Source organism: Natrix helvetica (genome assembly GCF_964273705.1).
Source record: "Natrix helvetica genome assembly, chromosome: 1".
Lineage (NCBI taxonomy): Eukaryota > Metazoa > Chordata > Lepidosauria > Squamata > Natricidae > Natrix > Natrix helvetica.
The window spans coordinates 343,181,462-343,193,424 of record NC_138548.1 but is presented as its reverse complement, the minus strand read 5'-3'; the positions used below and the strand labels follow the sequence as shown (position 1 = coordinate 343,193,424).

The 11,963-nt window shown below is 42.9% G+C and overlaps 1 protein-coding gene across 1 annotated transcript; it reads left to right on the top strand.

Moving 5' to 3' along the window:
• Window positions 1–2,670: 2,670 nt before the first annotated feature.
• MSANTD5 (Myb/SANT DNA binding domain containing 5) lies at window positions 2,671–9,523 on the top strand. The gene is made up of 6 exons (XM_081947717.1): window positions 2,671–2,864; window positions 4,342–4,415; window positions 6,369–6,398; window positions 7,706–7,738; window positions 8,303–8,899; window positions 9,168–9,523. Exons 2-6 carry the CDS (start codon window positions 4,382–4,384, stop codon window positions 9,197–9,199), a joined length of 726 nt encoding a protein of 241 aa, XP_081803843.1. The 5' UTR covers window positions 2,671–2,864; window positions 4,342–4,381; the 3' UTR covers window positions 9,200–9,523.
• Window positions 9,524–11,963: the final 2,440 nt, after the last annotated feature.

Here is an 11,963-nt window from a genome sequence, read left to right as displayed (position 1 = left end):
GGAGCGGTGGGGGCGGCGCCTCCTTTCGTTAGCCACGAGAGCGCGGCGCCCTCTGCTGGCCGGCTGCCTCCCTGCCATGACTTGACTCATCCCGGGCTTCTGCCTTGTACGAATCGGGGGGGAGGGGGATGCAAATATTAAATATGATATTTGTAGAAAATAAATTTGTGGACCCAGATTGGAACTCGTAATATTTGCATTTAATCTCCCTCTGCTGCATCAGGCAGCCCCAAGCCATGTTGAAATCTGGATTTCTGTATCGCATAAATTTTAGCAAACCTGTTTTATAAATGCCTTTTATCCAGTAAAGCTGTCCAAGTAGCAAGATGTTTGAATATCCCCAAAACTCCAAATGCTTCTTTCTTTTTGAGGTGCAATGTTTTCTTTTGATCTTCATCTTTCTCCATGTCTTTGAATGGCCTTAGTTTCATTTCTATCTTCTATCTGCAGGTTCAAAGGGGCATGCAAATGTATGGAGCGTGGGACACCCCATTTTTGCTGCAGGGAGGCCTACTAGACCCAAAACGGGGTGCGGGGGGGTCACACACATGTGCGCTGGGGGTCGAGGGGGGTCGTGCACACATTGTATTATGGATGCGGGCGTGGAATTTTGGCACACAACGACAAAAAGGTTAGCCATCACTGGCTTAGGATGTTAACAGTTGAGTTTGACAAACTGTCTCCAAAACATTTGCTATTAAAATGGTTGCTAGTGCCTGGACATATTCTTGCAAAAAAAGATAATACACGTACATAGAGTTTAATCCTCTTCACCTTCCAATCTCCCTTAAAGACTTAGGTTCCAGCACATTTTACAGCCTAATCTCACATAGGAATCTAGTCTTGTTCACTCACAATATCAGCTGCAATTATCAAGCATCTATATTTGTGTTATCTTAAACTGCAACTAATAATGATAGAGTGAGAATTGCTGAGTTCCTAGAAGGCTGGAGGACAGCAAATGTTTTTGTCTTTAGAAAATAGAAGCAGGGTGATCTAGGAAAGGACAGATTTCTCAGTTGACATTGCACTCGGGCAAAGCCCTTGAACGAATGATTAAACAGTGAGATAGGAATGAAAAAGTTAACAAGAGCCAGCATGGGTTTGTCACAATAAGTTAGGCCAGGCAGACCTTATCTCCTGGACAGTTACCACCTTAATTGTACAGAACATAATGTACCTTGACTTCACCAAAGCCTTCAACAAAATCACTCATTAGATCCCTACAGGCTACAGGTGGCAACTGAGAATGACTGAATGGTTGTACTCAGGAAATACCCATAAACTGATCCAGATCAAGCTGGTGATGGATACCAAGTTGGGAGCAAAAGGGATCTTTTCCTGGGCCTGGTGATGTTCAACGTTTTCCCCTGTCCAATCATGTCCGAGTCCAAGGAGCAATTGCTCATCTCCATTCCTTAGCTGAGTGAGACAGTGTTGTCCAAAGACATTTCTGTGGTCATGTGACCAGCATGACTCTATGCTGAGACTCACAGAAAGCTGTTATCTTCCCATCACTTAAGTGGTACTTATTTATCAATTCCCATTTGCTTGTTTTCAAACTACTAGGTTGGCAGAAGTTGGGGCACTCAGGTGTTGAACCCTGGGCTGTCAGCTCCAGTGTCAAGCTCAATGTCTTTAACTGTTGAGCCATCGAGCCTCCTAGAGGAGAGAACAGACTTGTTCTTTGTTGACCAGAGGGCAGAACTACAACTAGTGATGTCATCATTCCGAGTAATGAACTCAGGGTAGTCAAGACTTAGACATTTTGTTCAGGTTCAAGAGATCCTTTTTTGAGTACATCATATCGGCACTTAGAAAGACGAAACTAGCTCTGAATTATTCCCATGCTTAGGGATAGTTAAAAGAATGAAACCTCCCCACTCACCTTTGTCTCTCAGGTCACATGGGCCAATTAGACAAGATGTAGGTTCCCGCTAAACTTCAACAGATGTCCATTGACATGACCTTGGTTCTTGTGGTATATGTTATGATGTTATAGATGTTTTGGCTTAGTGGTTGAAGAATGCTGACACTTTGATTTCACCCAAGGTAGTAGACAGTGTTCCTTGTTATCTGTGATCAACAAATTTATGTATTGACCTAAAGCTATCATTTGTTGAGCAACTCAGAGTTAGCTACATTCCATTCATTGTAACTTTTTTTGTTTACTTTACATGCATTTTGTTTTTGTTTTCTATACTTTGGTGGCTGTGAGCTGCCAGGAAACTTTTTGGTCTGGCAGCACAGCACACCGAATGAACGGGGGGGGGGGGACGACGACGACGACGACTATGAATCAATGAACATTGTTTCAAAGGATTGACTTTGTTGGTTAGGGAATTCTGGGAGTTGAAACCCACACATCTTAAAATTGCCAAGTCTGAGGAACACTGGTCAGCATTCTAAACCTGGAATTTTGTGATGACCTCTCAAATTTTAATATTCACCCAGTACCAGTAGGAACCTGCTTAGCTTCCAAGGTCAGACAAGGTCAGACAAGAGCTTATCCCGCAGGCCTGCTTTTACCTAATCGGCTTTTTTCTCCCCCGGAGACCCGTGTTCGAGCCAGCGGAGTGTCTTCCAGGCCGCGACCACTAGGGGGCTCCGCACCTATGAAAACAACGGTTCCCTTCCTCCGCTCTCTCGCCTCCTCTCGCTTCCTTTGTTCCGAAGCTTCCATCCCCGACTACATCCGGTCTCTGCAGCTGTTCGGCCACCATATTGGGGTTTCTCGCCGTCCATCAGGCCTCGGCGCTATTTCTCCTTGCGGCCGCCCGACCAGGCGACTGCCCGGGGTCCGAATCCTGCTCCGACTGGCTCCTTTTCGATCCCTGATTAGGCGGAGGAGGTCGCGAACGAGGGTTGGTCTTCCGTGGGTTCCCAAACCCTTCGCTCTCCCTGCCTCCCAAACCGCAGGGCATGGGGACGGATGGGAAGCGGGTGGGAGGTCAGGGCGCGGAGCGGGAGTGGAGGGGGATCCGTGCTCCGTGCTGGAGTGGGCAGCGCAGCCAGGCGGGCCAGAGGGGGTAGTAGCCCCCTCGTCCTCTTCTCGGGACCCTCTGCCCGGTTGGCGACTCTGTGGATGGGTTGGACTACAGTTCAACTGTAGCAAGAATGAGCAAGAATGAGAAGTAGGCATACTTTTGAATGAATATCATATGAATTCAAAATAGCAATAAAGAGGAACAATAAGCAGTAAACTTAGATATTTGCAGTATGGTGGGCAGGATTTCACATAGGAAATGAGAGATGGTGTCCTGCATTATTAGCTGATGAATGGTAATTTTTGTATATTGCAAACATAAGCTACTTTTGTGCCTAAATCCATGTAATGATACCGTAATTAACAAAGACACCTTTTGTCTAACTACAATAGGCAAGCCAGCTTTTTTTTTTTTTGCTCTTTTCATGTTGTGCTAAATTGAGAGATTAAAAACTCCCTACATTTTGTTCACTACGTCCATATGCTTTATTTAGTTTTGTTAGCAACACAAGGGAAATAGGTTGCTCAAGATTCCCCCGCCCCTCTATTTCTCAATATAGTCCCTGGTCCTGTATTTTCTCCCATCCAAGTCCAGGAAAATCTGACCCGCATGAACCTTTTCAGAAATTCAAAAGAGATTGATGCTGCCATCTGCTTAGGAGAATTATAGGAATTGGTCATGGTCGACTTTTTTATTTCTTTGTTGTAGGGCCTCTCAGAATAACAGTTGGAAGGGACTTTGAGGTCTTCTAGTCCAACCCTTTGCTCAGGCAGGAAACCCCATACAGACAAATACTTGTCCAATCTCTTCTTAAAAACCTCCTGTGATGGAGCACCCTCAGCTTCCAAAGGGAAGCCATTCCGCTGGTTCTAACAGTTAGATCTAACTATCAGAAAATTTTCCTCTTATTTCTAGGTTGTTTCTCTCCTTGATTAGTTTCCATCCGTTGCTTCTTGTTCTGCCCTCATGTACTTTGGAGAACAGCTTGACTTCCTCTTCTTTTTCACATGTGTTGCCAGCCACAGAAAGAGCCCAGATTTTGTAAGTGCCAGTTGGGACACCATTACTGCAGTCATTGGTGTTTAATTAGTTTGTGGGTACAGCGTGAACAGACAGCCAGTCTGCTGACAATCATGACAGTCGGTTTCAGCCCAGTCATGCCCTATGCTCAGGGGTGTATCCCCAAGTGAGCTGTGTCGTTTTTGAGGCATTATTCACCTAGCACAGAGTTGTCTGCTTTTGCATTTGAATCAAAGGATGTGAGTTCCTCTTCATGTTGAAGATTGATGAATTCTTCTGCATGGCTGCATTAGTGCCTAGGGCATTGGGGGTTAACTGACTTTCTCCTTCGCAGGGGCTGAATTCATCTTGAGGCCTTAGCAGTGGGTGAGATCATGGAGGAAAACGGTGAAGATGTGGCTTCCTTGAGTAAGGCTCTCTTCTCTATCATTGTATTATCGTTGTAATATTGAATGCTAAGGTCTGTTGAAGAAGTTGTTGTAGCCCTGGTTGTGAAACCCCTCATTGTGACTAAATTACCCCTTTCTGTAAAAACAAATTGTAAGAACTTCAGTAGACGCAGATGAAGTGAGTGTAGCATTGACTATGCTATGACTGGGCCTTCTTTTTATGGGTCCTTTGGGCTCTTTTAAGTTAAAAAGGAACGTATTCTCATTTCATTCAGTAATGTACTCCAAAAATTGGGAACAGGAAAATATGTCGGGGGACGACGACGACAAATTCTGTGACAATTGTGTTTGTGAATAAGTTATTAAATAATATTTAATTACAAACTAAATATGAGCCAGCAGTAAGATGTGGCTGCAAAATTAGCCAAGATAGGTTTAGGCTGCTTCAGTAGGAGTATACAGGAATTTGGGATGGAAGATCCAGAGGGGCTGAGGACATGAAGTCGATCTGGAGAAATACTTTAGTAGACTTTCAAGATCCTGCCACTTTATTAGCAGTGAAGTTGTTTCAAGAGAGCTAAGTAGTTCTTGTTTCCTGAATGAGCCAGCTCAAGGGTTAGGCAGAAGTAAAAATTCCACTATTATATTGGGTTGGTTGAATCCATGTTAAATATTATGGAACTGTAGTTCCAGAATTACAGTTTTTGGATAATCTAAAGGTCCATTGGAAGTCTTAAATTAGACCAGAAGTCAGTTTTCGTTGTGCTAACATTGTTGCCCCTTAATATTTCTAGAGAGTTGAGCAACTGCTTGCCATTATACATTGATCCCTGTGGTTCATGTTGTGCCAACCTTGGTGTCCCTTTAGCTGCAATGGACATTATGCTTGCTTGACATTGAGAGCAGGGCAAGTTGCTTGTCTGTGTGTTTTCAAGGTCTGTGTTGGTCCAGAGTTTACATAAATAATGATTGAATATCCCATCATTTATTCAGTTAAAATAACTGAAAGTTAGAGATAGTTCTGAAATAATAGTCTATCTCCAGCATCCTCCCTTGGGCCCCGGGTTTTGAGTGCAGTTTCTTGCCCCAAATTTATCATTTCTGTGGGCATCTGGTTCCCATTCCATTCTTTGATTATGCGGAGATGAGCTTTCAGCCTTAGTTTGCCTTGGCCATTAATTGGCTGGAGCAGAGACAGAGAAGATGGGTTCAAGGACAGCAAAGATGTCCATTGCTGTGGAATTCTGAGTCTTTTCTGTTGTATCTAGGACTCTGAATTACCTCCGGTAAACGAAATACAGTACTGAATTAGAAATCTGGTTGAGAGGCTGGCTTGGGAAAGTAAACTGAATCCAAAGGTCTATGGACTTCCACACTGAATGAGGAAAATCTGAAAGGACCACCATAGAATGCCGTAACCTTGATTCAGTTTGTCAAAACCTGGCCAACTTGTTGAAGTCGTTTCAAAAGTGAAAATGGGGAGAGTGCAGCATGCAGATGAGAAGGGCAAGGGCTTTCCCTAAGGTTGTAAGTCACTTTTTCCAAGGCTGTCGAACTGTTGTTAAAAACAAACTGCTGTAGAAACAAAAAATCAAGGACTACCTGTAGAGAGATTGTCTGTAGGAGGGAGGCAGCTTGGCCCATAAAAGCTCTTTTTTTAAAAAGAAAGAAAGAAAATGAATATATTTATGTCAATCATTTATGGCGCATAAATGACTTACAAGGGAAATAAAGCCTACATAAGTCACAATATTACCGTATCTGTTTCTGGGGGCTAGCATTTAAAGTAGTTTCAATCTAGCTTCAGAATCTTTTTCATCTTTTTTTTTAAAGCCAAGTTTCCACTTCTCATGGTTTAATGGGTACAGAACTTCATCTTTATCCCCTCCCCCAATGAATGCACTCCTCTTGCAATTAAGGCATTTAAAAATGACTGCCTCTAATTTTGTCTGTTTTTCTTCTCTTTGAGCAGCCTACATTTCAACAGATGGCAGCTACACAGGTAAATAATAGTTTTGTATGTCAATCCATGAAACTAAATCTAGTTTTTGGGACTATTCATTGAATTTGTGATTGTACACTTATGGTTCTTGCCACAAAATTTTGGCATTTTTGACTCTTGATGGGGTTGAAGGTGAGGTGTAGGTACGGGGAGAGACAGGTAAAACTGGCGGAAAGATAATTTGATCCCTCTTATTCTTTTCAACCCCTTGGCTCTCTTATCTCTGAATGCTGATTGGGAAGAAAGACGTGCCTCCCCCTTTTTCCCCCCTCTCAGGGCAAGTGAGATTTATCTCAGTGTCTTGGATGCTTTTTAGTTTTGCTCCAAGTGGGGGAAGTTGTAGATCTTGTATTCTTGAGGAAGTTCAGCTAAAACATGGGAGCTACTGGCTGTGAAGAGGGACATTCCTTCTTTCATTATCTGATATTTTCCTTGCAGTGGGTTTTTAACCTTACTTAAGCCCTGATCCTTTTTTGTGCGTTAACTTGACTAGGGGATAAACGCAGTGATGGTAGCAGCTGAGGAGGATAGAAGAAAATGGGTGTAGAAGTAGATCTTGATAGGTAGATCCCAATCACAATTGGGACCAGAATTTCAGTCGCTAAGCATTGTGGTCATTGAGTGAGTCATCATGGGACTCGAGCCAATTTTTTATGACCATTTTTATCCTGGCTTCTGAGTAAGTCATTGGAGCTCTTAAGGAAGTCATGTAGTCAATAAACGAACCATGGAATCTTTTAGCAAATTCACCTACCTCAATTGATTTCGCTGGTCAGAAGCCTGCAAATTGCCACCATCATAAATGCGAGCCAATTGCCAAGCCCCAAAATGCAATCATGTAAGTGAGGGGGACATGTCACAATGGTAACTTTGAATCGTAAGGTTGTAAGTCACTTTTTCCAAGGCTGTCGAACTGTTGTTAAAAACAGACTGCTGTAAAAACTATCAAGGACTACCTGTAGAGAGATTGTCTGTAGGAGGCAGTCAGCTAGGCCCATAAAATTCTTTAAAAAAAAGAAAAAGAAAACGAATATATTTATGTCAATCATTTATGGCACATAAATGACTTACAAGGGAAATAAAGCCTACATAAGTCATAATATTACTGTATTTGTATATGAGGGCTAGCCTGCAAAGTAGTTTCAATCTAGCTTCAGAATCTTTTTCTTTTTTTAAACCTAAGTTTCCACTTCTTTAATGGGTACAGACATTCAGCTTTATTTTTCCTCCATGAATGCCCTCCTTTTGGAATTAGGGCATCTAAAAATGACTGCCTATAATTTTGTGTGTTTTCTTTTCTCCTTGAGCGGCCTACATTTCAACAGATGGCAGTTACACAGGTGAGTAATTGTTTTGCATGTCAATCCATGAAACTAAATCAGCCATGTCTATAAATCTACTCTGAAACCTTGCAATTGGAATATATTATCCAACAGTGATGTATTTTCTTTAAAAGTATATCTTTGGTCAGCGGCTAAGCTAGTGAAGGTTTAAGGAGGGATGGAAATTTACAACTGCTTCACACATTACACTAGACATGCGCATTGCACCATTGTCAGCTCTTGGTTTTTTTTTTCATATGCAGACCATCCCCCCCCCAGTTATTTTTGCGGTCACACAAGCTTTCTTTGCAGGCCAACGCATGAGAGGAAAGATGTGAGATGTGTGTCTCTTATAACATTTGTGTAAGATGCAGTGTCTCAGGGGAGGGGGGAAGATTTGCCAGCATTACCATAGAGTACATTGTAGAGAGTGTCCCATCCGTCTCTATCCGCACTCTATCATTAGGAGCGTCTTTGTTGCACCCTCCCCACTAGCACTCCTGTTCCTGCTACCATTGTAAAATTCCCTGCTCCCAATAATATCATCTCTGCAGCATACCATGTTGTCTGATACCCTTCCAGAGAATGTGCCCATGCCAAATCATGGCACACTGACAGCTTCCTCGCAGGGCTCTTCCTCGGAGGGCTCTTCCTCTGCCCCTAAATCAAGCCGCCAGCCAGTTTGGACTGACGAGGAGACCCGGGCCTTCATTCAGGTGTGGGGTGATGACGCGGTGCAGAGTGCCCTGGCATCGAACTATCGCACAGTTGCACAATTCCAATGGATATCGGATGAAATGCAAGCCCGGGGTTACAACAGGGATTGGGAGCAATGCCGCGAACGTGCAAAAGCCCTTCGACGGGGCTTCAAAGTGATAGTGGATGGGAACACCAACGCTCGCCATGGACGCCGCGTGTGGCCTTATTTTGAAGAACTTAATCGATTTCTTTGCATCAAGCGAAATCTGGTCGTTCCACGGCTTTCAGGCAGCAACCAGAAGCCTCCTGTGAACTTCCGGCATCGCGACCACAGAGAAGCGCAAGGTGCCCCCTGTAAGCCATCCCCAGTAGGCAAGAGCAACAAAGGGACTTTTGAAGAGCCCGACGGGGACTGCCTGTTATTGCCCAAACCAGGATCTCAGCAGAGCAAAACCAACATGGAAAACCATGGATACAAAGGCAGGTGACTTAATGTTGTATTTGAAATATCAGATAAATGTCAGAGTTCCTAAGAGAGACTTGAGTAAAACTGCATCATTCAGGGCAGCAGTCTCTGAAATGTTTTAAGTTTCTTCCTGAGATCTTTATTCTTTCCTCCCTTTGGTTTTTCTTCTCTTCGTAGCAATTTTCACTACCTATTCTGACATTGTTTGCTTTGTTTCCTTTTTTCTTTGACTCCCTCTTTTCACATTCAACCTTTAACAATTTATTTGTTTTCATTCCATAGTTCTTCCTGTTCCCGACCAAGGAGATTCATGACTTCAAAGCAATTCCTGATGTTCTCCTTGAAAATGATGGATCAGTGACCTGGATCATATCTGAAAACTAGTTGGTTTTGTTCTTCCAATTTAGCTTGAATTGGAATTTGCACAGGCGCAGTTGAGCTGTTTCACCTCTTCGTAACAAAAATACACCCAATCTTTTTCCAGTACAGGAATCATATTGAAATCGTCTCCAGTGGATGACTGGCTAGCCTCTAGTGAATGTTAAGTCTATTATCTTTTGGCATTATTCCCACTGTTAAACTTCACTGGAATACATCTGCAGGGTACATGCAGCTGAATAAAAAATAACAAGACTCCATATTGTCATATTCAAGCCATTGGATTTATTATTCTATTAAAGTGATAAGGCAATACATTATTTTTATATACTCTCACACACTTTGCTTGTGCACACACCTTCTGGGCATCCATGCATGCACAGGGCTTACAAAATGTAGCTAAATAGGGTGCAGGTCGCGATTACCAGTTTAATACAATACAATACAATAGAGTTGGAAGGGACCTTGGAGGTCTTCTAGTCCAACCCCCTGCCTAGGCAGGAAACCCTATACCGTTTCAGACAAAGTTTGCCTGAACCAGTCCCAACTGGCTGAATACCACCACTGCTTGGGCCCCAGTAAACTGAAAAATCCTTTACAGAAGAATTCTGGTGGTAGCTAATTCTCTAATGAGAGGGAGCAAAGCTGCAGTACAGACTTGCCATGACCCTGCAGCCAGGGTATTGTCTTCCAAGATGTGACGGACAAGATGCCAAACCTCTTCAATCCCCTCTTTCCAATAATTCATATGGGGATGAGCAGCCCTGACAAAAGAGGCCCCAAACAGATCTCCAAGGGCTACACAGCCCTGGGAGCACAAAGTATAGTAATCCTTGATTTAACAACCACAAATGGCACCAGAATTTAGCACACTACTACAGTAGAAGGGAAAAATATGAGAGACATCTAAAGAGATCTGTGGGCATTTTTTTTAAAGGTACATTTATAGGAAATTGGAAGAAGGACATAAAACCAAAGGATACAAGGCAGTCAGCAAATAGTGCTGGAAGTACTTCAGCTAAATTCAGAATGTGCTGAAGTTTGGGAGAAAGGCCAAGAGGCTGTCAGACTTGCTAGGAGAAGGAATAAACAGGCGATGGTAGGAAGGTAGAACCTGTTACCTCATCTTTTACATTTCATATCTCAGAAAACAAAGGCCTAACTGGCCACTGTTCTTGCGTCACAAGTGGAAAGGAGGAGTTACAATTTAAGGTACAAAAGAGGAGGGTAGAAAAACTCTGAGCTAATCTGACAAATTTAAGCTTTCCAGAACCAGGTGAATCACTCCCTAGAATACAGAAATTAAGAACTGCTTGAAGTTTTGAAGCAGACGAGTATTTGGATAGAAATGCAATAATTAACTAGAGCCAGCTTGGTTTGCCAAACTAACCTTTTCTTCTTTTCTGACAGAGCTATTATTTATGTATTATCCTGCCTTTATCTTTATAAATAACATCATCATATTCTCATTAATAAAATGGTCAAATATGAGCTAGATAGATGATAGGTGACTTCATTGGCTGAATCTGGAGTGTACCTCCATTGGAAAGGGATATCAGGTGGATTGCCAGAGGGCTCATGTCAACCTTCAACCTTTTTATTAATAACTTGAATGAATGGGTTCAGGGGATGAGGATTACAACTGCAGATGATCCAGAGGTGCTTTTTCCAAAAGGCAACTGGACTTTCTTGCCCCCCCCCCCCCCAAAAAAAAAACACATTGCACTTCTCATCCCAAAAGCTTCTCCGGTTCAATTCTTCAAATCCTTCAGATTCAGAAGCGAAATGTTTTCAAAGGGGGAAAAAACATCTTGCCTTTTGGAAAAAGCACTTTTGGGACAACCATGGGCCAGATGATTGAGAATTTCTATTAAAATCTGCAGATGACACACGTGGCAAGGAAGAATGGCTAACACTCTAGATTAGAAGATAAAATGGGGAAAACTTGGCTTTCCCCATTTAAAAGGATCTTGGTATCCAAGTAAACATTTAATAAACTTTAAGCTTATCAAATAAGCTTATCAAAGGTTTAAGCACCTTTAAAAACAAGCAACCACACAAGACGGACAAAACAATCGAAAAACCTGGAGATGACACAAGCAGAGGTGAAATTCAGCAGGTTCTGACAGGTTCTGGTGAATTGGTAGCGGAAATTTTGAATAGTTTGGAGAAATGGCAAATGCCACCTCTGGCTGGTCCCAAACTGGGGAGGGAATGGAGATTTTGCAGTATCTTTCCCCTGCTGCACCCACCAAGCCACGCCTGCAGAACCGGTAGCAAAAAAGAAAATTGAATTTCACCACTGCACACAAGGCAAGGAACAATGGCTAACACTCTACTTTAGAAGATAATAAGATGGGGGAAACATGGCTTGGTGTTAATGCATATTAAAAGGATCTTGGTGGTCTAGAATACATTTAATAAATACTAGCTGAATACCTGTGCTCCGCTATGAAACTATGTGATGGAGGTTGATAAATCGACAGTTTGAAAATTAATGAGTAGTTATGATCAGCCTCTCCCTTCTCTCCCTCAGGCTGGCCCCACAGAAACCTCTCCTATCCCCTTCTCTCCAAACTCCCAGCCAGCAGGCGGGAGGAGTCACCCGCTGGCCACGCCCAAGTGGCAGTTGGGACAGTTATTTTCAGGTAGAGAGGGAGGAGTAGAACTCCTTAACCTCAGAGCGCGTTCATCTGTCTT

Excerpts from the sequence above, each read along its gene's own strand:
- MSANTD5 (XM_081947717.1), top strand. The coding sequence starts at position 4,382 with ATGGAGGAAAACGGTGAAGATGTGGCTTCCTTGA. Across the intron at positions 6,399-7,705 it reads AACAGATGGCAGCTACACAG|CGGCCTACATTTCAACAGAT; the intron begins GTAAATAATAGT and ends TTTCTCCTTGAG. Across the intron at positions 8,900-9,167 it reads GGAAAACCATGGATACAAAG|TTCTTCCTGTTCCCGACCAA; the intron begins GCAGGTGACTTA and ends TTCATTCCATAG.